General features: G+C 42.0%; 1 protein-coding gene across 2 annotated transcripts; it reads left to right on the forward strand.

The window, feature by feature from the left end:
• The first annotated feature begins 18 nt into the window (after positions 1 to 18).
• rnmt (RNA (guanine-7-) methyltransferase) lies at positions 19 to 21,541 on the forward strand. 2 transcript variants are annotated; one of them, XM_082961388.1, is made up of 11 exons: positions 19 to 152; positions 667 to 926; positions 1,030 to 1,156; positions 1,278 to 1,400; positions 1,678 to 1,793; positions 2,751 to 2,932; positions 5,387 to 5,551; positions 6,506 to 6,623; positions 11,901 to 12,002; positions 12,957 to 12,990; positions 20,151 to 21,541. In XM_082961388.1, the coding sequence occupies exons 2-11, from the start codon at positions 750 to 752 to the stop codon at positions 20,186 to 20,188; spliced, it is 1,182 nt and encodes a 393-aa protein (XP_082817514.1). In that variant the 5' UTR covers positions 19 to 152; positions 667 to 749; the 3' UTR covers positions 20,189 to 21,541. The 2 variants fall into 2 exon arrangements, with proteins under 2 accessions (XP_082817514.1, XP_082817513.1); XM_082961387.1 differs by having other exon boundaries at positions 144 to 296.
• The last annotated feature ends 1,698 nt before the right edge of the window (positions 21,542 to 23,239 follow it).

Below are 23,239 nucleotides of genomic sequence, written 5' to 3' on the forward strand. Positions count from 1 at the left end.
AGATAATGTGAGGAAAAAGTACTATTCCATAATGTCAGTCATCAGAAAGCATCCGTTGTCCCTCCGGGCCAGTAGGGGGCGGGATACCGTGTGTTGCTGTTGGAAACTACAAAATGACGACCGTCGCAAACGCTTAATGGCGGAAAACTCAAGTGAGTGGGAACACTGTGGTTTTTCCAATGTTATGTGGTGTTGTAGCTAAATGTACAGTGCCGTTCGTTAGCTAGCTTTTATCCATAATGTTTTCAACACGTTGAAATAATTACATTGTACTTACTCTTTGCACCAAGCTACTTGTAAGTGTGTGTTTTTCCATATGTGTAAATGATGCTATCCAGGATGAAATATTGTTAGCCAGCTAACTGTTAGCTTGCTACTGTAACCAACGTTAGTTAGTTAGCTAGCTGGTGCTACTTCCACTGAAACTAAGTTACACATTGTTGTTATTGATCTGTTTCCAGTTTAGAAGTTGCTCATCTCATATACAGAACACAAACAGCTTTCAACTGGCACTTTTATACTGTCTAACTAGCTAAATAATGTAGATACGTTTGAAAACCAAGTACTGGTAATGTTAGCTTAGAAGATACATTTCACTAGCATATAGCGTTAGCTACCTTGTTCTGTGAAAGTAAATAACATCTTGATTTTACAAATTATTTGCAGAAATTTACTGAAGTTGAACGTGCCATTGCAATCATTTTGACAAAACACTCCTGCCAAAGTTGACTCTTCTCTGACCAGTGGAGATGGCAGAGGTTGATCAGGCTGTGGATCTGTCCAAGACAGAGACAGGAGAGGGTGGGAATGGGCATCTGTCTTCCAGTGCAGACCGAAACAGTGGGTCCAGTACAGGACAGAAGTCTACCACCAAGAGGAAGCATGAATATGAGGAAGAGGACGACAGCTCTCCAACTAAGAAACAGGTAAGAAATTGATGAATTATAAAGGATCTGAACTTGTTTAATTAGAGAACTATTGAATGATATATCAGTGAATCATCTCCCTCTCTCTCCCCCCGGGTTCCAGCATGGTCATGGAGAGAAGGTGGCGACTCACTACAACACTCTCCAGGAGACCGGCCTCGCTGCCAGGAGCCAGAGCAGAATATTCTACATGAGAAACTTCAACAACTGGCTTAAAAGTGTTCTAATTGGTGAGATTATAAAACTACTATTAAAAATGTTTTCACTGTTCATCTGCTAGCTGATTTAAATATTTTGCACTCAGTTAGTCTTTGTCGTCTTGATATCTTGTAAACTAGTGGTCCCTCCCAGGTGAGATCCTGGACACTGTGCGTCAGAGCCACAGAGAGCTGTCTGTTCTGGACCTGGGCTGTGGGAAAGGTGGAGACCTGCTCAAGTGGAGGAAAGGACACATTAGCCGGTTGGTCTGTGCAGGTATGTACATGACAATATTTAGCCTTTTTTTTTTTTTCTTTCTGAGTAACAGTCAGCATGATTACAAAAAGCTTGTTCCCAACCACATCTAGGATCTTTCTCAGTCTTCCCTCGATTGCTTGTGTCCTCTCCTCGCTGGTGTCCTCTCCTCGCTGGTGTCCTCTCCTCGCTGGTGTCCTGAGCAGTAGGTAGAGAGGACATGAGAAATAGGGGAAGGCCTGTTGAAAAGAAACCTTGGGGTGAACTACTGTTTATTCTCCATATGTTGTGTTGTCAGACATAGCAGCAGTGTCGGTGGAGCAGTGCCAGGTTCGTTATGAGTGTATGAGGAAGAGGGGGCATCCTAACGAACGCATCTTCTCTGCAGAGTTCATCACAGCCGACTGTACCAAGGTACAGACACCCCCTCTCTCTACACATACAACACATGTCACATTATCCTATTGTAGAGGCACCGTGTCACATTATCCTATTATAGAGGCACCGTGTCACATTATCCTGTTGTAGAGGCACCGAGTCACATTATCCTGTTGTAGAGGCACCGAGTCACATTATCCTGTTGTAGAGGCACCGAGTCACATTATCCTATTGTAGAGGCACCGAGTCACATTATCCTATTGTAGAGGCACCGAGTCACATTATCCTATTGTAGAGGCACCGAGTCACATTATCCTGTTGTAGAGGCACCGTGTCACATTATCCTGTTGTAGAGGCACCGTGTCACATTATCCTATTGTAGAGGCACCGTGTCACATTATCCTATTGTAGAGGCACCGAGTCACATTATCCTATTGTAGAGGCACCGAGTCACATTATCCTATTGTAGAGGCACCGAGTCACATTATCCTGTTGTAGAGGCACCGTGTTACATTATCCTATTGTAGAGGCACCGAGTCACATTATCCTATTGTAGAGGCACCGAGTCACATTATCCTGTTGTAGAGGCACCGTGTCACATTATCCTGTTGTAGAGGCACCGTGTCACATTATCCTGTTGTAGAGGCACCGTGTCACATTATCCTATTGTAGAGGCACCGAGTCACATTATCCTGTTGTAGAGGCACCGAGTCACATTATCCTATTGTAGAGGCACCGAGTCACATTATCCTATTGTAGAGGCACCGAGTCACATTATCCTATTGTAGAGGCACCGTGTTACATTATCCTATTGTAGATGCACCGAGTTACATTATCCTATTGTAGATGCACCGTGTCACATTATCCTGTTGTAGAGGCACCGTGTCACATTATCCTATTGTAGAGGCACCATTCATTCACAACATTCTTCCAACCTCTCAATACCACCAACATTGCATGGTGGTATTTAATCTGTTTCCCCTCTTTCTTCAGGAGCTGCTGACAGACAAGCTGAAGGATCCTAAGATGGAGTTTGATGTGACCAGCTGTCAGTTTGTGTACCACTACTCCTTCGAGACGCAGCAGCAGGCGGACCTGATGTTGAAGAACGCCTGTGAGAGGCTGAGACCAGGAGGGTACTTCATAGGCACCACACCAGATGCATATGAACTGGTGTAAGTAGATACTTCATAGGCACCACACCAGATGCATATGAACTGGTGTAAGTAGATACTTCATAGGCACCACACCAGATGCATATGAACTGGTGTAAGTAGATACTTCATAGGCACCACACCAGATGCATATGAACTGGTGTAAGTAGATACTTCATAGGCACCACACCAGATGCATATGAACTGGTGTAAGTAGATACTTCATAGGCACCACACCAGATGCATATGAACTGGTGTAAGTAGATACTTCATAGGCACCACACCAGATGCATATGAACTGGTGTAAGTAGATACTTCATAGGCACCACACCAGATGCATATGAACTGGTGTAAGTAGATACTTCATAGGCACCACACCAGATGCATATGAACTGGTGTAAGTAGATACTTCATAGGCACCACACCAGATGCATATGAACTGGTGTAAGTAGATACTTCATAGGCACCACACCAGATGCATATGAACTGGTGTAAGTAGATACTTCATAGGCACCACACCAGATGCATATGAACTGGTGTAAGTAGATACTTCATAGGCACCACACCAGATGCATATGAACTGGTGTAAGTAGATACTTCATAGGCACCACACCAGATGCATATGAACTGGTGTAAGTAGATACTTCATAGGCACCACACCAGATGCATATGAACTGGTGTAAGTAGATACTTACATTTAAGTCATTTAGCAGACGCTCTTATCCAGAGCGACTTACAAAATGGTGCATTCACCTTATGATATCCAGTGGAACAACCACTTTACAATAGTGCATCTAAATCTTTTAAGGGGGGGGTTAGAAGGATTACTTTATCCTATCCCAGGTATTCCTTGAAGAGGTGGGGTTTCAGGTGTCTCCGGAAGGTGGTGATTGACTCCGCTGTCCTGGCGTCGTGAGGGAGCTTGTTCCACCATTGGGGTGCCAGAGCAGCGAACAGTTTTGACTGGGCTGAGCGGGAACTGTGCTTCCTCAGAGGTAGGGGGGCCAGCAGGCCAGTGGTGGATGAACGCAGTGCCCTTGTTTGGGTGTAGGGCCTGATCAGAGCCTGAAGGTATGGAGGTGCCGTTCCCTTCACAGCTCCGTAGGCAATCACCATGGTCTTGTAGCGGATGCGAGCTTCAACTGGAAGCCAGTGGAGAGAGCGCAGGAGCGGGGTGACGTGAGAGAACTTGGGAAGGTTGAACACCAGACGGGCTGCGGCGTTCTGGATGAGTTGTAGGGGTTTAATGGCACAGGCAGGGAGCCCAGCCAACAGCGAGTTGCAGTAATCCAGACGGGAGATGACAAGTGCCTGGATTAGGACCTGCGCCGCTTCCTGTGTGAGGCAGGGTCGTACTCTGCGAATGTTGTAGAGCATGAACCTACAGGATCGGGTCACCGCCTTGATGTTAGTGGAGAACGACAGGGTGTTGTCCAGGATCACGCCAAGGTTCTTCATAGGCACCACACCAGATGCATATGAACTGGTGTAAGTAGATACTTCATAGGCACCACACCAGATGCATATGAACTGGTGTAAGTAGATACTTCATAGGCACCACACCAGATGCATATGAACTGGTGTAAGTAGATACTTCATAGGCACCACACCAGATGCATATGAACTGGTGTAAGTAGATACTTCATAGGCACCACACCAGATGCATATGAACTGGTGTTAGTGGACCTGCTGGTCTGATGGTTACTGTCAGTGGCCAGACGACATGATATCTACCTGCTGGTCTGATGGTTACTGTCAGTGGCCAGATGACATGATATCTACCTGCTGGTCTGATGGTTACTGTCAGTGGCCAGACAACATGATATCTACCTGCTGGTCTGATGGTTACTGTCAGTGGCCAGATGACATGATATCTACCTGCTGGTCTGATGGTTACTGTCAGTGGCCAGACGACATGATATCTACCTGCTGGTCTGATGGTTACTGTCAGTGGCCAGATGACATGATATCTACCTGCTGGTCTGATGGTTACTGTCAGTGGCCAGATGACATGATATCTACCTGCTGGTCTGATGGTTACTGTCAGTGGCCAGACGACATGATATCTACCTGCTGGTCTGATGGTTACTGTCAGTGGCCAGATGACATGATATCTACCTGCTGGTCTGATGGTTACTGTCAGTGGCCAGACGACATGATATCTACCTGCTGGTCTGATGGTTACTGTCAGTGGCCAGACGACATGATATCTACCTGCTGGTCTGATGGTTACTGTCAGTGGCCAGACAACATGATATCTACCTGCTGGTCTGATGGTTACTGTCAGTGGCCAGACGACATGATATCTGTCTGATGGTTACTGTCAGTGGCCACATGACATGATATCTACCTGCTGGTCTGATGGTTACTGTCAGTGGCCAGACGACATGATATCTACCTGCTGGTCTGATGGTTACTGTCAGTGGCCAGACGACATGATATCTACCTGATGGCTTGTGTTCTTTTCCTCCTCAGGAAGCGTGTGGAAACCTCAGAGTCCAACTCGTTTGGTAACGAGGTGTTCAGCGTGACGTTTCAGAACAAGGGAGCCTACCCTCTGTTCGGTTGTCAGTATGACTTTAATCTGGAGGGGGTGGTCAATGTCCCAGAGTTCCTGGTTTATTTCCCTCTGTTTGAAGAGTAAGTGTTGTGACGTTTTGGTGAAGTGAATCCCCCTGCTTGTGAAAATAGAAGTAGATGTCATTACCAGGGGTTGGAACTGAAATTCATTTCCAATCGTTTCGTTCTGAACAGAACCACTTTTTTTCGGTACCATTACACTGTTCTGACAGGTTCCCAGGCTTTTAAAATATCGGTATTAACAGGTTCCCAGGCTTTTAAAATATCGGTATTAACAGGTTCCCAGGCTTTTAAAATATCGGTATTAACAGGTTCCCAGGCTTTTAAAATATCGGTATTAACAGGTTCCCAGGCTTTTAAAATATCGGTATTAACAGGTTCCCAGGCTTTTAAAATATCGGTATTAACAGGTTCCCAGGCTTTTAAAATATCGGTATTAACAGGTTCCCAGGCTTTTAAAATATCGGTATTAACAGGTTCCCAGGCTTTTAAAATATCGGTATTAACAGGTTCCCAGGCTTTTAAAATATCGGTATTAACAGGTTCCCAGGCTTTTAAAATATCGGTATTACCAGGTTCCCAGGCTTATAAAATATCGGTATGGATGACTTTCATTCCAGGTTCTGTTTCACTTCATTAAACATTTTATTTTCCGGTTTTCTGTTCTGTTGCCTGAGCTGGTAACCATTTCCAGCCCCTGGGCATAACGATTGTTTTTAACATTTTGTAGGAAGGCAGGGAACTGTCTTGACTTGGTATTTTAGTCATATTGTAATGTTAGAAGATACCAGAAGATGGTGGACAAAGCATGACATGGAATCAGTCATGCATCTGGCAAAACTTTACCTCACAAACAGAAAGGTTTCATTGATAACGTCTTTGTATTCAAAGGTAAATACATTTTATAGTTGCTCTATGTTATGATCCCAAGGTAAAGTGTCACAATGTCTGATTCTTGTAAATATACTTTAGATTATATTACCAGAGAGCTAAACTAGTGTTTTCTATTGACAGGATGGCCAAGAAGTACAACATGCGTCTGGTGTTTAAGAAGACGTTCTCCCAGTTCTTTGAGGAGCACATAAAGAACGACCAGCACAAGATGTTGATGCAGAGGATGCAAGCGCTGGAGGTGAGGATCAATATATAGTACCAGTCTAAAGTAGACACACCTACTCATTCAAGGGTTTTTCTTTACTTTGACTATTTTCTACATTGTAAAATAATAGTGAAGACATCCAAACTATGAAATAACACTCATGGAATCATGTAGTAACCAAGAAACTGTTAAACAAATTAAAATATATTTGAGATTCTTCAAAGTAGCCACCTTTTTGCCTTGACACATTTGCAAACTCTTGGCATTCTCTCAACCAGCTTCACCTGGAATGCTTTTCTAATAGTCTTGAAGGAGTTCCCACATATGCTGAGCACTTGTTGGCTGCATTTCCTTCACTCTGCGGTCCAATTCATCCCAAACCATCTCAATTGGGTTGAGGCCAGGTCATCTGATGCAGCACTCCATCACTCTCCTTCTTGGTCAAATAGCCCTTACACAGCCTGGAGGTGTGTTGGGTCATTGTCCTGTTGAATAACAAATGATAGTCCCACTAAGTGCAAACCAGATGAGATGGCGTATCGCTGCAGAATGCTGTGGTAGCCATGCTGGTTAAGTGTGCCTTGAATTCTAAATTAATCACTGACAGTGTCACCAGCAAAGCACCATCATACCTCCTCCTCCATGCTTCGCGGTTGGAACCACACATGTGGAGATCATCAGTTCAACTTCTCTGCTTCGCACAAAGACACGGTGGTTGGAATCAAATCCAAAATTTGGGCTCATCAGACCAATGGACAGATTTCCGCCGGTCTAATGTCCATTGCTTGTGTTTTCTGGCCAAAGCAAGTCTCTTCTTCTTTAGTAGTGGTTTCTTTGCAGCAATTTGACCATGAAGGCCTGATTCACGCAGTCTCTTCTGAACAGTTGATGTTGATGTGTCTGTTACTTGAACTCTGTGAAGCATTTATTTGGGATGCAATCTGAGGCTGGTAACTCTAATGAACTTATCCTCTGCAGCAGAGGTAACTCTGGGTCTTCCTTTCCTGTGACGGTCCTCACGAGAGCCAGGTTCATCATAGCACTTGATGGTTTTTGTGACTGCACTTGAAGAAACTTTGAAAGGTCTTGACATTTTCCAGATTCACTGACCTTCATGTCCTAAAGTAATGATGGACTGTCGTTTCTCTTTGCTTATTTGAGCTGTTCTTGTCATAATATTTGACCAAATAGACCTATCTTCTGTATACCACCCCTACCTTGTCACAACACAACTGATTGGCTCAAACGCATTAAGAAGGAAAGAAATTCCACAAATGTACTTTTAACAAGGCACACCTGTTAATTGAAATGCATTCCAGGTGACTACCTCATGAAGCTGGTTGAGAGAATGCCAAGAGTGTGCAAAGCTGTCATCAAGGCAAAGGGTGGCAACTTTGAAGAATCTCAAATATAAAATGTATTTTGTTGTTTAACACTTTTTTGGTTACTACATGATTCCATGAGTGTTATTTCATAGTTTGGATGTCTTCACTATTATTCTACAATGTAGAAAATAGTCAAAATAAAGAAAACCCTGGAATGAGTAGGTGTTCTAAAACTTTTGACCGGTAGTGTACATCAATAGATGAATCAGTTATCTGGACTGATCAATGAAACAGAAATCAAGAACCATGAGGAACCAGGATCTTTGCAAGAAGGTTATTGTATTCAAGACAACATATTAAATGTCTGCAGGTGGGGAATTCAAATTGCTGAGACGGTTCCTCAAGTGCTGTTCACTTTCTGCTTAGTATCCCTTCTTTACATTCCCTGTGGTGTCCAAGTGTATTTGCATCAAGTCCACACTGCTTTACCCAATTAGCACTAGCAATAGTCTGCTAAATGTAGCCTTTGCCCACAGTGGCGTCTCATGTTCATTCATGCAGAATAATTAGTGTAATGCTTGTTAGGTAATGATATGACTCTCTGGTACAGACACACCAGTACCTCTGGTAATGATATGACTCTCTGGTACAGACACACCAGTACCTCTGGTAATGATATGACTCTCTCTGGTACAGACACACCAGTACCTCTGGTAATGATATGACTCTCTGGTACAGACACACCAGTACCTCTGGTAATGATATGACTCTCTCTGGTACAGACACACCAGTACCTCTGGTAATGATATGACTCTCTGGTACAGACACACCAGTACCTCTGGTAATGATATGACTCTCTGGTACAGACACACCAGTACCTCTGGTAATGATATGACTCTCTGGTACAGACACACCAGTACCTCTGGTAATGATATGACTCTCTCTGGTACAGACACACCAGTACCTCTGGTAATGATATGACTCTCTCTGGTACAGACACACCAGTACCTCTGGTAATGATATGACTCTCTGGTACAGACACACCAGTACCTCTGGTAATGATATGACTCTCTGGTACAGACACACCAGTACCTCTGGTAATGATATGACTCTCTGGTACAGACACACCAGTACCTCTGGTAATGATATGACTCTCTCTGGTACAGACACACCAGTACCTCTGGTAATGATATGACTCTCTGGTACAGACACACCAGTACCTCTGGTAATGATATGACTCTCTGGTACAGACACACCAGTACCTCTGGTAATGATATGACTCTCTGGTACAGACACACCAGTACCTCTGGTAATGATATGACTCTCTAGTACAGACACACCAGTACCTCTGGTAATGATATGACTCTCTGGTACAGACACACCAGTACCTCTGGTAATGATATGACTCTCTGGTACAGACACACCAGTACCTCTGGTAATGATATGACTCTCTCTGGTACAGACACACCAGTACCTCTGGTAATGATATGACTCTCTGGTACAGACACACCAGTACCTCTGGTAATGATATGACTCTCTGGTACAGACACACCAGTACCTCTGGTAATGATATGACTCTCTGGTACAGACACACCAGTACCTCTGGTAATGATATGACTCTCTGGTACAGACACACCAGTACCTCTGGTAATGATATGACTCTCTCTGGTACAGACACACCAGTACCTCTGGTAATGATATGACTCTCTGGTACAGACACACCAGTACCTCTGGTAATGATATGACTCTCTCTGGTACAGACACACCAGTACCTCTGGTAATGATATGACTCTCTGGTACAGACACACCAGTACCTCTGGTAATGATATGACTCTCTGGTACAGACACACCAGTACCTCTGGTAATGATATGACTCTCTGGTACAGACACACCAGTACCTCTGGTAATGATATGACTCTCTCTGGTACAGACACACCAGTACCTCTGGTAATGATATGACTCTCTCTGGTACAGACACACCAGTACCTCTGGTAATGATATGACTCTCTGGTACAGACACACCAGTACCTCTGGTAATGATATGACTCTCTGGTACAGACACACCAGTACCTCTGGTAATGATATGACTCTCTGGTACAGACACACCAGTACCTCTGGTAATGATATGACTCTCTCTGGTACAGACACACCAGTACCTCTGGTAATGATATGACTCTCTGGTACAGACACACCAGTACCTCTGGTAATGATATGACTCTCTGGTACAGACACACCAGTACCTCTGGTAATGATATGACTCTCTGGTACAGACACACCAGTACCTCTGGTAATGATATGACTCTCTAGTACAGACACACCAGTACCTCTGGTAATGATATGACTCTCTGGTACAGACACACCAGTACCTCTGGTAATGATATGACTCTCTGGTACAGACACACCAGTACCTCTGGTAATGATATGACTCTCTCTGGTACAGACACACCAGTACCTCTGGTAATGATATGACTCTCTGGTACAGACACACCAGTACCTCTGGTAATGATATGACTCTCTGGTACAGACACACCAGTACCTCTGGTAATGATATGACTCTCTGGTACAGACACACCAGTACCTCTGGTAATGATATGACTCTCTGGTACAGACACACCAGTACCTCTGGTAATGATATGACTCTCTCTGGTACAGTCACACCAGTACCTCTGGTAATGATATGACTCTCTCTGGTACAGACACACCAGTACCTCTGGTAATGATATGACTCTCTAGTACAGACACACCAGTACCTCTGGTAATGATATGACTCTCTCTGGTACAGACACACCAGTACCTCTGGTAATGATATGACTCTCTGGTACAGACACACCAGTACCTCTGGTAATGATATGACTCTCTGGTACAGACACACCAGTACCTCTGGTAATGATATGACTCTCTCTGGTACAGTCACACCAGTACCTCTGGTAATGATATGACTCTCTCTGGTACAGACACACCAGTACCTCTGGTAATGATATGACTCTCTAGTACAGACACACCAGTACCTCTGGTAATGATATGACTCTCTGGTACAGACACACCAGTACCTCTGGTAATGATATGACTCTCTAGTACAGACACACCAGTACCTCTGGTAATGATATGACTCTCTGGTACAGACACACCAGTACCTCTGGTAATGATATGACTCTCTGGTACAGACACACCAGTACCTCTGGTAATGATATGACTCTCTAGTACAGACACACCAGTACCTCTGGTAATGATATGACTCTCTGGTACAGACACACCAGTACCTCTGGTAATGATATGACTCTCTGGTACAGACACACCAGTACCTCTGGTAATGATATGACTCTGGTACAGACACACCAGTACCTCTGGTAATGATATGACTCTCTGGTACAGACACACCAGTACCTCTGGTAATGATATGACTCTCTGGTACAGACACACCAGTACCTCTGGTAATGATATGACTCTCTCTGGTACAGACACACCAGTACCTCTGGTAATGATATGACTCTCTAGTACAGACACACCAGTACCTCTGGTAATGATATGACTCTCTGGTACAGACACACCAGTACCTCTGGTAATGATATGAACTGAAGGTAACACAGTTCCAATGCAAACTGGACAGAAAAGCTGTACTTTAGATGAATGCAATGCAAAGGTCACACTAATTTATTAAAGCAAACTTTATGATTTGATGAATCAGGAATTGTTTCAATGATGTCCCATAGCTTTTGACACGAGGATTAGACCATTCTTCACATAGCATGTGTCTGTAGCATCTGAAAACAAGATCTTCACTAGCCCGGAGCGACAGCCTTCAAATTGATAATGTCCACATTAATGCTGTCCTGTTTAGGGCTTCCGCAGAGAAAGAGGAGTTCTTAACATCAGTAACCAAGGACAAGTCTCTGTGTATGACTGTATTCTAGACACACTGAGTCTGCGGCCACATGTTGTGACTCAATAGAACTTGGAAGTCGCTGTAATTTTGTTGTTGTGTCAGTCTTTCCCGACAGACAACAAGAACAAGTCATCCTCAGACAACCTGGATGATTATGGTCACGCCAAGGAGAAGGCTGACAGCCCCAATGTCAAGCTGCCGCTGGTAAGAGAATGAATGTCTGGGGACCTGTTTTCATATTGACAAGCACAGCTCCATGACTAAAATAGATATTTAGATGCAGTGTTTTCAGTGTAAACTTAAACCACAAAGTATGTAGAAAAGATAACGGAACAATATATTTTTCAGTATAAGATCATCTTCAAGAACTAACAATCACCAAAATAAAAAACAGTCAGTCAGGGAGAGTCTGAAACACATTTCATGGCATCCATTGATTTAGTGATTAATGTTTGAGTCACTCAGACAGCATAAGAACACTGCAAAATGTGTACAATTGCAGGAAATTTGCTTTAAAACAGCCCATTTTATCTCAACCCCGTGGCAAAATTTGTGAAATGACTTTATTTAAAAGGGCAATCTGCTATTTAAATACCTATTTGGGCTGTTAAATTAATGATATATTCTTCAAGAATCAATGGTTATAACTTATAAATTCCTCATGAGATTAGTTCAACTGTCGTACCCCATCAGAACCCAAAATATAACCTTGTTTTCTCTAAAGTAAATAATACAATTGTAAACAAACACTCTATAGCCCCAAAACATGGTTAAAACTATACTTTTGATCTCATGGATGATCAGCCCTTGGATCCATCGATCTGTCTATTCATTTTTGTGGTTACTATTCTCCAGCTCCATCCCTCAGCTTTTTACCAAAACAAGTGGAGGGATGTACAGAAACATTAGAATATTCAATGCTTGACCATCTACAGAAACATTAGAATATTCAATGCTTGACCATATACAGAAACATTAGAATATTCAATGCTTGACCATCTACAGAAACATTAGAATATTCAATGCTTGACCATGTACAGAAACATTAGAATATTCAATGCTTGACCATGTACAGAAACATTAGAATATTCAATGCTTGACCATATACAGAAACAGCATTGTGACCATTATGCATTGCCTCTTGTCTGTTCTGTACAGGGAACATTGAGCAAGTCTGAGTGGGAGGCAACAAGTATGTACCATGGGTTTTGTTTCTAACCTTTTTGTGTGTTATTTCTAACCAGTCATGTTAATTGCTTCTGCTAACAGTTAGTCATTAGTTCACGATTGACTCTTCAGGTAACAATTCTAAGTATTAATCTACTGTTTCTAATCTAACTTTACAGTGTAGTAAACGTCAGTAAAGGCTGAAATGTATTGTTTCACAGATAAAGATGTATAGATGAATGTATGTTACATAATGTTTACTTCATAAGTCTGTCTGTTGTAGAGACTTAACGAAGTAGTGTTATAAATTGTTACATGGCTTGGTCCTGGATATTAGGCATAGTACTGTCATAATGATATCTCTACAGAATCTCCTATAGGACAATATTCAACTTTTAAAGGCCCAGTGCACTCAAAAATGTGACTTTCATATATATGTCCACACTATGAGGTTGGAATAATACTGTGACATTGTGAAAATGGTATGGTATAAGAGCTGTTTGAAAAGACTGTTTGAAATTTCAGCGTGTTTTGGCGGGATGTAGTTTTGGCTTGCCTGGTGACGTAGTGGGGTCATCCATGTGTATATTATATATAACTCGCATGCGACCAATGAATCGACTATCTAATTAATATAATTAAAGTCTAATATCTGATTCCATTTAACATTATAGTAAAACCATGCGCAATCAAGTATTATGCATTTGCCGACTAAGATCAAGAAATGGTCATGAGAAGCAAATATCAAAGCTTTGTATTATTTAATAACTTAATCAAATGAATGGACACATACAAAGCAATACTGACATTAACAAAGCATAATTATAGGCATATACACTGAACAAAAATATAAACGCAACATGTAAAGTGGTGGTCCCATGTTTCATCAGCTGAAATAAAATATCCCAGAAATGTTCCATATCCACAAAAAGCTCATTAATCTCTAATTTTGTGCAGAAATCTGTTCACATCCCTGTTAGTGAGCATTTCTCCTTTGCCAACATATGACACACCTGTCAGCTTCTTGATAATCCATCCACCTAATTAAACAGAATGATTATTACACAGGTGCACCTTGTGCTGGGGACAAAAGGCCACTCGAAAATATGCAGTTTTGTCACAACACGATTCCACAGATGCCTCAAGTTTTGAGGGAGCGTGCAATTGGCATGCTGATTGCAGGAACATCCACCAGAGCTGTTGCCAGAGAATTAAATGTTAATATCTCTACCATAAGCCACCTCCAATGTCGTTTTAGAGAACTTGGCAGTACGTCCAACCGGCCTCACAACCGCAGACCACGTGTATGGCGTCGTGTGGGTGAGCGGTTTGCTGATGTCAATGTTGTGAACAGAGTGTCCCGTGGGGTTGTGGTATGGGCAGACATGAGCTACGGACAACCAACATCTTTGCATTTTATCGATGGAAATGTGAATGCACAGAGATACCGTGACGAGATCCGGCCATTCATCCGCCGCCATCACCTCATGTTTCAGCATGATAATGCACAGTCCCATGTTGCAAGGATCTGTACACAACTCCTGGAAGCTGAAAATGTCCCAGTTCTTCCATTGGCCTGCATTCTCACCAGACATGTCACCCATGTTTGGGATGCTCTGGATTGACGTGTAAGACAGTGTTCCAGTTCCCGCCAATATCCAGAAATTTCGCACATTGAAGAGGAGGTGGGACAACATTCCACAGGTCACAATCAACAGCCTGATCAACTCTATGTGAAGGAGACGTGTCGCGCTGCATGAGGCAAACGATGGTCACACCAGATACTGACTGGTTTTCTGATCCACGCCCCTACCTTTTTTTAAGGTATCTGTGACCAACAGATTCATATCTGTATTCCCCAGTCATGTGAAATCTATAGATTAGGGCCTAATGAATTTATTTCAATTGACAGTTTTTTTTGCTTATGAAGTGTAACTCAGTAAAAAAAAAATAATTGTTGCATGTTGTGTTTATATGTTCAGTATAGGTCCTAGGTTAGGTCCTAGGTTAACTTACAAGACCAAGCATGAAAAAAGAGACCTAGGAAATGAGAATTCCTGGATGGACTCGATACAGGAGAAGAGACAGAACAATGGGGTTTCATTCCATTTAGAACATTTGAAGGTGTAACTTTTCAACCCAAATAGAAGTGTATGAAACAAACCAAGGCTACTGTATATAAATAGCTATATGGTGGTAGTCAAGCTGAGGTGAATCAATTAACATTGTGATTAGCTCGGGAGCTAACGTCAGAGGGTGGGATGGCTGACTGGTCCTTGGGCATTGTCTTTGGCCATGCGGCTAGAGGTGACCGAGAGCTGTTAAATTAGGGCCGAGCCTACAGTAACATCACCAGCCGGTAAATTAGTTTATAGACCAATAAGAGGGTTCCAAACCTCTCTGCCAATGACAGCTAGTTTTCGGGTTTTCCCCTCCCCACTCAGATCACTAACAGACAGTCATAGCAAAATTCTTGCTTGAGAAATTGCTCTTGCTAAGAAGCTATTTTTGTTTCAAAATCACAGTAAAGTACACTATATATACAAGTATGTGGACACCCCTTCACATTAGGGGATTCTGCTATTTCAGCCACACCAGCCACACACACAGCCATGCAATCTCCATAGACAAACATTGACAGTAGAATGGCCAACTGTAAGTGCTGTTATTGTGAAGTTGAAACGTAAAAATTGTCTGTCGTCGGTTGCGACACTCACTACCGAGTTCCAAACTACCTCTGGAAGCAGCGTCAGCACAGGAACTGACGTCGCCGCCATTGTACTCTGGAGCAGTGGAAGCGCGTTCTCTGGAGCTTCACCATCTGGCAGTCCAATGGATGAAGCTGTGTTTGGCGGATGCCAGGAAAACGCTACCTGACCCAATGCATAGTGCCAACTGTAAAGTTTGGTGGAAGAGGAATAATGGTCTAGGGCTGTTTTTCATGGTTTGGACCCATTAGTTCCAGTGAAGGGAAATCTTAACGCTGCAGCATACAATGACATAGACGATTCTGTGCTTCCAGCTTTGTGGCAACAGTTTGGAGAAGGCCCTTTCCTGTTTCAGCATGACAATACCCCCGTGCACAAAGCTTTTTAGTTTTAAAATAACAAAGCGACCTTTGAATAATTAGTGTAAACAATAAAATAATCTGTTCTATTTCGGAAATTAGATTCACAAATGAATGCGACTGTTTTTAGTCTTTGCTGTAATGAAGGCTTTACAAAAATACGAACACTCTGGTACACATCATTTATTTTGTGTTTGTTCCAAACTGTTCCAGCACCTGTTTGGCGCACCATAATATGTGCTTGCTCCTTCTTTTTCTTGATGTGATTATGATACGCTATAGGTCAGGTCCGATTGGTCCATGTGATGCATACATGTGTCACATAAAGAGAGCAAGGGTTGAGGGAATAGGGAATGTTTTTCCTAAACAAATGAGGAATTTCGGCAACACAACTTTTCAGTCAGAAATGGCTGTAATTATATTGCAGCTTCAGCAACACGGACAGCACTTTAAACACTGTTGGAGTTCTGTGGTGGTTGCTGCAGCAGGGAGGAGAGACAATGGGTGCTAGTCACACAGTCACTTCCTGTCATTTCTTTTTTACACAGCGCAGCAAGTCTGAGCGTCGGACTCCCTCTAGTAATTTCTGTCTTTAATTATTTCATCAAACCGTGCTCTTAATGCATCAGACAAGCTCAGGGCATATAGTTGATTTGGTTAACCCAGGATGTCTATATAGAAAAATAGACGTTTTAAAAATGTTGACCAATCGATTGGTTGAAAGAACAGACGAGACTCGGTCAACCAAGATTTTTTTGTCTGGGACAGCTTTGATTTATTTGATGTTATATGATGTACTGTACAAACATCAATGTTCCATGTCCCCTAAATTAATGGGATTTTAGTTGTTGATATTCATATCAATGGTCCATACAGGAGATACAGCCCAAATTCTCTAAATGTGGGCATATCAGAACCATTAAGCCTTGTTCACACTGACAGTTTGAAGTGACTTAAATCTCATTTTGTTGAATACCTGATTTAAAATCTGATATTTTTCCTACAGTCTGAACAGCCAAAAAGCACATGGAATCGGATATTTTCATACGTGGTTTGAAATCAGATACAAATCTGATTCATGGCCATGGTACTTGTCTGAACGGTTAAATCAGATTTATCTGTCGCGTTTTTTAGACTGTTTATCATATCGTAGCTTGCTAGCTACTCTGTTTACAGTTTTGACAATACATGTATGTGGTAGCTAACTTGCTTGTTAATTGTTAACAAAAACAAATTAATAAATGTGTTAGCAAGCTAAACGGCTAGCTAGCTTGTTGACTGTTGTGGCTAGCCCCCCAAAAAGTTGAAAGTTGGATCATCTTTGAGGCTTTGAGTGTTCTTCCACTATGATCTCGAACAAAGAAAGAAAGTTGATATGAAATCCAATAGAACAGGAGATAAATGCTGGGAATGTCTTTATAAATGAATCGCTTTAATTATGAGTTGAGCTTGAGAAATAAAAATAGTAGCTCTTTTAAATCGTGACCATCAAAACTGTTTTTAACATACATTTAGAATGATTTGTTGTGCAATGACTGTGCTTAAAAGCACATGTTTATTTTTATTTTATTTCACCTTTATTTAACCAGGTAGGCAAGTTGAGAACAAGTTCTCATTTACAATTGCGACCTGGCCAAGATAAAGCAAAGCAGTTTGACACATACAACAACAGAGTTACACATGGAGTAAAACAACATACAATCAATGGTATAGTAGAAAAATAAGTCTATATACAAAGTGAGCAAATGAGGTGAGATAAGGGAGGTAAAGGCAATAAATAGGCCATGGTGGCGAAGTAAATTTAAAGTTTACACCAGTACCAGCATTTTGAGGAGTTGCTCTCACGCTGTCTGACAGGTGCTCCTCCAACTAGGCTGTGTGATAAACAAGAATCATGAAAACTAATGAAAATACACACGCGCCAATTTAATTCCACTAAATTATGCAAATGAACCCTATAGACTGAACGGTGTAATGTATTTTCAGCAGCTAACCAATTAACGGTTAAACGTTAACATCCCATAACCTTAGTGTGATTGTTTCTTTTTGACCATTTGAATAAAAACACAAATAGTTTCTTAGCAAAGAGCAATTTCTCAAGCAAGAATTTTGCTATGATTATTTGGGAGTGGTCTGACTGGGGAGGAGAACTGAAAACTAGCTGTTATTGGCAGAGAGCTTTGGAACTCTCTTTCTTATTGGTCTATTAACTAATTTACTGCCAGGTGATGGAACCAGGCAGGTCAAAACTCCATCCCACCTAAACAGGCTGAAATTATAGGCAGTCTTTTCAAACAGCTCCTAAACTAAAAGGGCATTATCATTTTCACAATTTCACAGTATTATTCCATCCTCGGTGTGGAATAGGAATATCAGGTTTTTGATCTATTAACGTCTCACGTGTATCAACCTGTATACAGGGCATTCGGAAAGTATTCAGACCCCTTCACTTTTTTCACATTTTCTTACATTGCAGCCTTGTTTTAAAATGGATTAAATTCATGTTTTTCCCTCATCAATCTACACACAATACCCCATAATTACAAAGCGAGAACAGATTTTTGGACATTTTTGCAAATGTATTACAAATAAAAAACAGACCGTATTTAAGTATTCAGCCCCGTTGCTATGAGGCTCCAAATTGAGCTCAGGTGCATCCTCTTTCCATTGTTCATTCATGAGATGTTTCTACAACTTGATTGGAGTTCACCTTTGGTAAATTAAATTGATTGCACCTGATTTGGAAAGGCACACCTGTCTACATGTCAGAGAAAAAACCAAGCCACGAGGTTGAAGGAATTGTCCGTAAAGTTCAGAGACATGATTGTGTCGAGGCACAGATCTGAGGAAAGGTACCAAAAAAATGTCTGCCGCATTGGTCAAGGTGTCTTGGAACCCGATGGTCACTCTGACAGAGCTCCAGAGTTCCTCTGTGGAGAACCTTCCAGAAGGACAACAATCTCTGCAGCACTCCACCAGTCAGGCCTTCATGGTAGAGTGGCCAGACTGAAGCCACGCCTCAGTAAAAGGCACATGACCGCACGCTTGGAGTTTGCCAAATGGCACATAAAGGACTCTGACCATGAGAAACAAGATTCTCTGAACTGATGAAACCAAGTTAACTCTTTGGCCTGAATACAAAGAGTCACGTCTGTAGGAAACCAGGCACCGCTCATCACCTGACCAATACCATCCCTACAGTGACGCATGATGGTTGCAGCATTATGCAGTGGGGATGTTTTTCAGCGGCACGGACTGGGAGACTAGTCAGGATTGAGGGAAAGAGGGAAAGATGAACGGAGCAAAGTACAGAGATCCTTGATAAACCTGCTCCAGAGCGCTCAGGTCCTCAGACTGGGGTGAAGATTCACTTTCCAACAGGACAACGACATTAAGCACACAACCAAGACAATGCAGAATTGCTTCGAGACAAGACTCTGAATGTCCTTGAGTGACCCAGCCAGAAACCGGACTTGAACCCGATCGAACATCTCTGAAGAGACCTGTTAAAAGCTGTGTCCAACCTGACAGAGCTTGAGAGGACTTCAGAGAAGAATAGGATAAACTCCCCAAATACAGGTGTGCCAAGCTTGTAGCGTCATACCCAAGAAGACTTCAACAAAGTACTGAATACTTATGTAAATGTAATACTTACGTAAAAAAAAATTTAAATACAAAATTTAAATTAATTTGCAAAAATTTCTACAAACCTGTTTTTGCGTTGTCATTATGGGGTATTGTGATGTCATTATGGGGTATTGTGTGTAGATTGAGGGGGGAAAAAACTATTTAATCAATTTTAGAATAAAGCTGTAGCGTAACAATGTAGGAAAAGTGAAGCAGTCGGAATACTTTCCGAATGCACTGTATAAATTATAACACAAGTAAATCACGTTTTTGACTGCACTAGGCCTTTAAGCAAGAACATGTAAGTCAATATTATTGGTTGGACCAAATTCTTCTGCTCTGACTTGTGACACTGCAGTGGCTTGTCTGCTAATGAGTTGTTTTAATTCAATTATGTTTGATTAATATCTCTTTTAAATGCACTAGCTAATGAGGACCCTGTTAAATTTAACTCTTTCTTCCATCTCTCTCTCCATCACTCTCTCTCTCAGGCATATACCTGGTGTTTGCATTTGAGAAAATGTCCTGAATGCCAGAGAAGAGAACCCCAGTTTGACAGGTCGACTCGTCAATATTACACTGTTTTTTTGTTTGGTGTGTTTGGGGGGGGGGATTTTTTTTTTTAAGAACTGACTTGCAGCCCACTCTGAGGTGCTTTGGGCAGAGCATGGTAAAAAAAAAATGTAGTTTTTAATGTTTTCTTGTTGTGAAATCTTATTGGTTTGAGTAAGCTTGTGTTGGCCTATCTATCCATCCATCAATCTATCCTCTGGTTCTTATTATATCAGCTACAGCCAGACTGTTATCATCTGTAGCTCATATCTGTCCAGTTTTTACTTCACCTTTCTCCTGGTCATTTAACCTAGTGATGTGCCTTCTCCTGGTCATTTAACTGGAGTGATGTGTATTATACAACGGGTGGGTCTAATCCTAAATGCTGATTGGTTAAAAGCGCATTCCAGCCGGTGTCTATTCCACAAGTTACCACCGGCTAAATCTATGACGTTAAAATGCCTATTTACTCTGTTCCATCTGACTGCGCAATCCACTGTCTCATCAGCCCAGCCAGGCAATTTATAAACTTGATCTCCACTATAAAAAGCATCTAGACATTATCTCACATTTCTTTTAGACTAACATTTCGTTTTCAACGGTCCTTTAAGAGTTTCAGTAACATGCTATTTATTATTTAAGTGATAATGACCTCAAAGCCGGTGTTTTGAAGGTATATTGGCATGGTTTGCTGGCCCGAGACAACACACCCGTGCCAATATGTCCTCCAAACACCGCCTTTGAGGGTATTATCACTTCAATAATAAATAGGATGTTAACTGAAACTTAAATGACATTTGAGGATGCATAGCACAGGCATCAAAGTAGTCGTATACATTTTCACATTTCAGAATTGCAAATGATGGGCAGCTTTGGGTACTGGCTCCAACACAAATTTCTACCAGATTTTGACAATTTCCAGGTAGAAGCCTATTTCTCGGGCCCATAACATGCAAGTCTGTTACAACAGGATGTTATATCAGTGGTACTCTGTCCTATAAAGGTGTCTGCAGTCCAGTCTCACTGCTGAATTGATTCTTCAAGAGGATTAGATCAGTGGATCGATGCTGGTTCGAAGTAGGAAGACCTTCTAGAGGTATTTTAAGGCTCAACTATGATTCAGGTAATCATCCTGAAGACCTAATCAACACATCAAACCTTTATGTAACCCTATGTTGATTACCTGGTGTATGTATACCTTCTGTCTATTCTCTATCTAGTGCACTACTATTGACCAGGGCCCATTGGCCCCCCCAAGGAATTTAGCTAAAATGAGTTGAATTGAGGAAACCTGTTCCAAAGTATTCCCACAAATAAAAAATAAAAAGAACATGTGATCGTCTCTCAATGTAATCAAGGTATGAAATGATTGTCATGTTCAATTACAATGTATTTTTGGGCCTGTGGCTAAATCTAGTTGCCTACCCCTGATACAGTATATTGCGACATCAGAATTTGACATTGTGAAAGCAGTTAGCTATTCATGTTTTCATATTTAATGGTCAATATTTGTTTGAAAAGGGTAATCTGACAAAAGCACTGGTTCCATTTTGTTTCCGCTGGTCCTGGGGCCCTTGTTAAGGTCAACAGCATCATGAACTTTACCCAGTACAAGGACATTTTAGCCAAAAACCTGGTTGCCTCTGTCAGGAGGCTGAAACGTGGCCGCAGAGTGGATCTTCCAGCAAGACAATAACCTCAAGCTCACATTAAAATACACAAAGAAATTGTTAATTGGCCACAAAATCAACAGCAATGGCCATCTTAGTCTCCAGACTTGAAACCCACTGAAAACCTGTGGTTTGATGTGAAGGGGGCAGTCCATAAGACCAGACAAAGGATATCAAGGATCTGGAAGGATTCTGTAAAGAGGAATGGTCTAAGATCCATCCCAATGTGTTCTCCAACATAAAACATTTAAAAAAGGCTCAGGGCCGTTATCCTCGCAAGGTGAGGTATTGAAAATGGGTGTCGGTAATTTTGGCACTATCATTTCTGAGCATTTGTATTAGTATAAAATATCATTTACAAATGTTTTTTAGCATACAAGACAAGCTCAGGCTATCCTGGTCTGGGGTATGTGGCATCGCTCTCTATTGGCCGCAGAATCAGACATAGTCTCAAACGTGGAATGCTTAGAAAATAAAACATTTTAAATATTTGATTCATAGGTTTTCCTTGAATGTTCTTCATGCATCCATGAACCAACCATGAAAGCCCTCTGTAATAGTCACTGCATTCTTCATCTACTTCAAACATAGACATTAACATTTACAGTGCATTCGGAAGGTATTTTTCCACATTTTGTAACATTACAGCCTTATTCTAAAATGGATAAAGATGTTCCCTCAATCTACACACATTTCCCCATAATGACAAACTGAAAACAGGTTTTTATACATTTTGTAAAATAAAAACACAGAAATACCTTATTTACATAAGTATTCAGACATTGCTATGAGACTCTAAATTCACTCAATCAAATGTATTTATATAGCCCTTCTTACATCAGCTGATGTCACGAAGTGCTGTACAGAAACCCAGCCTAAAACCCCAAACAGCAAGCAATGCAGATGTAGAAGCATGGTGGCTAGAAAAAACTACCTAGAAAGTCAGGAACCTAGGAAGAAACGTAGAGAGGAATCAGGCTCTGAGGGGTAGCTAGTCCTCTACTGGCTGTACTGGGTAGAGAGGAACCAGGCTCTGAGGGGTGGCCAGTCCTCTTCTGGCTGTGCTGGGTAGAGAGGAACCAGGCTCTGAGGGGTGGCCAGTCCTCTACTGGCTGTACTGGGTAGAGAGGAACCAGGCTCTGAGGGGTGGCCAGTCCTCTACTGGCTGTGCTGGTTAGAGAGGAACCAGGCTCTGAGGGGTGGCAAGTCCTCTACTGGCTGTACTGGGTAGAGAGGAACCAGGCTCTGAGGGGTGGCCAGTCCTCTACTGGCTGTACTGGGTAGAGAGGAACCAGGCTCTGAGGGGTGGCCAGTCCTCTACTGGCTGTACTGGGTAGACCAGAGGAACCAGGCTCTGA

Source organism: Salmo salar, chromosome 14, assembly GCF_965601325.2.
Source record: "Salmo salar chromosome 14, fSalSal1, whole genome shotgun sequence".
NCBI classification, from domain to species: Eukaryota; Metazoa; Chordata; class Actinopteri; order Salmoniformes; family Salmonidae; genus Salmo; species Salmo salar.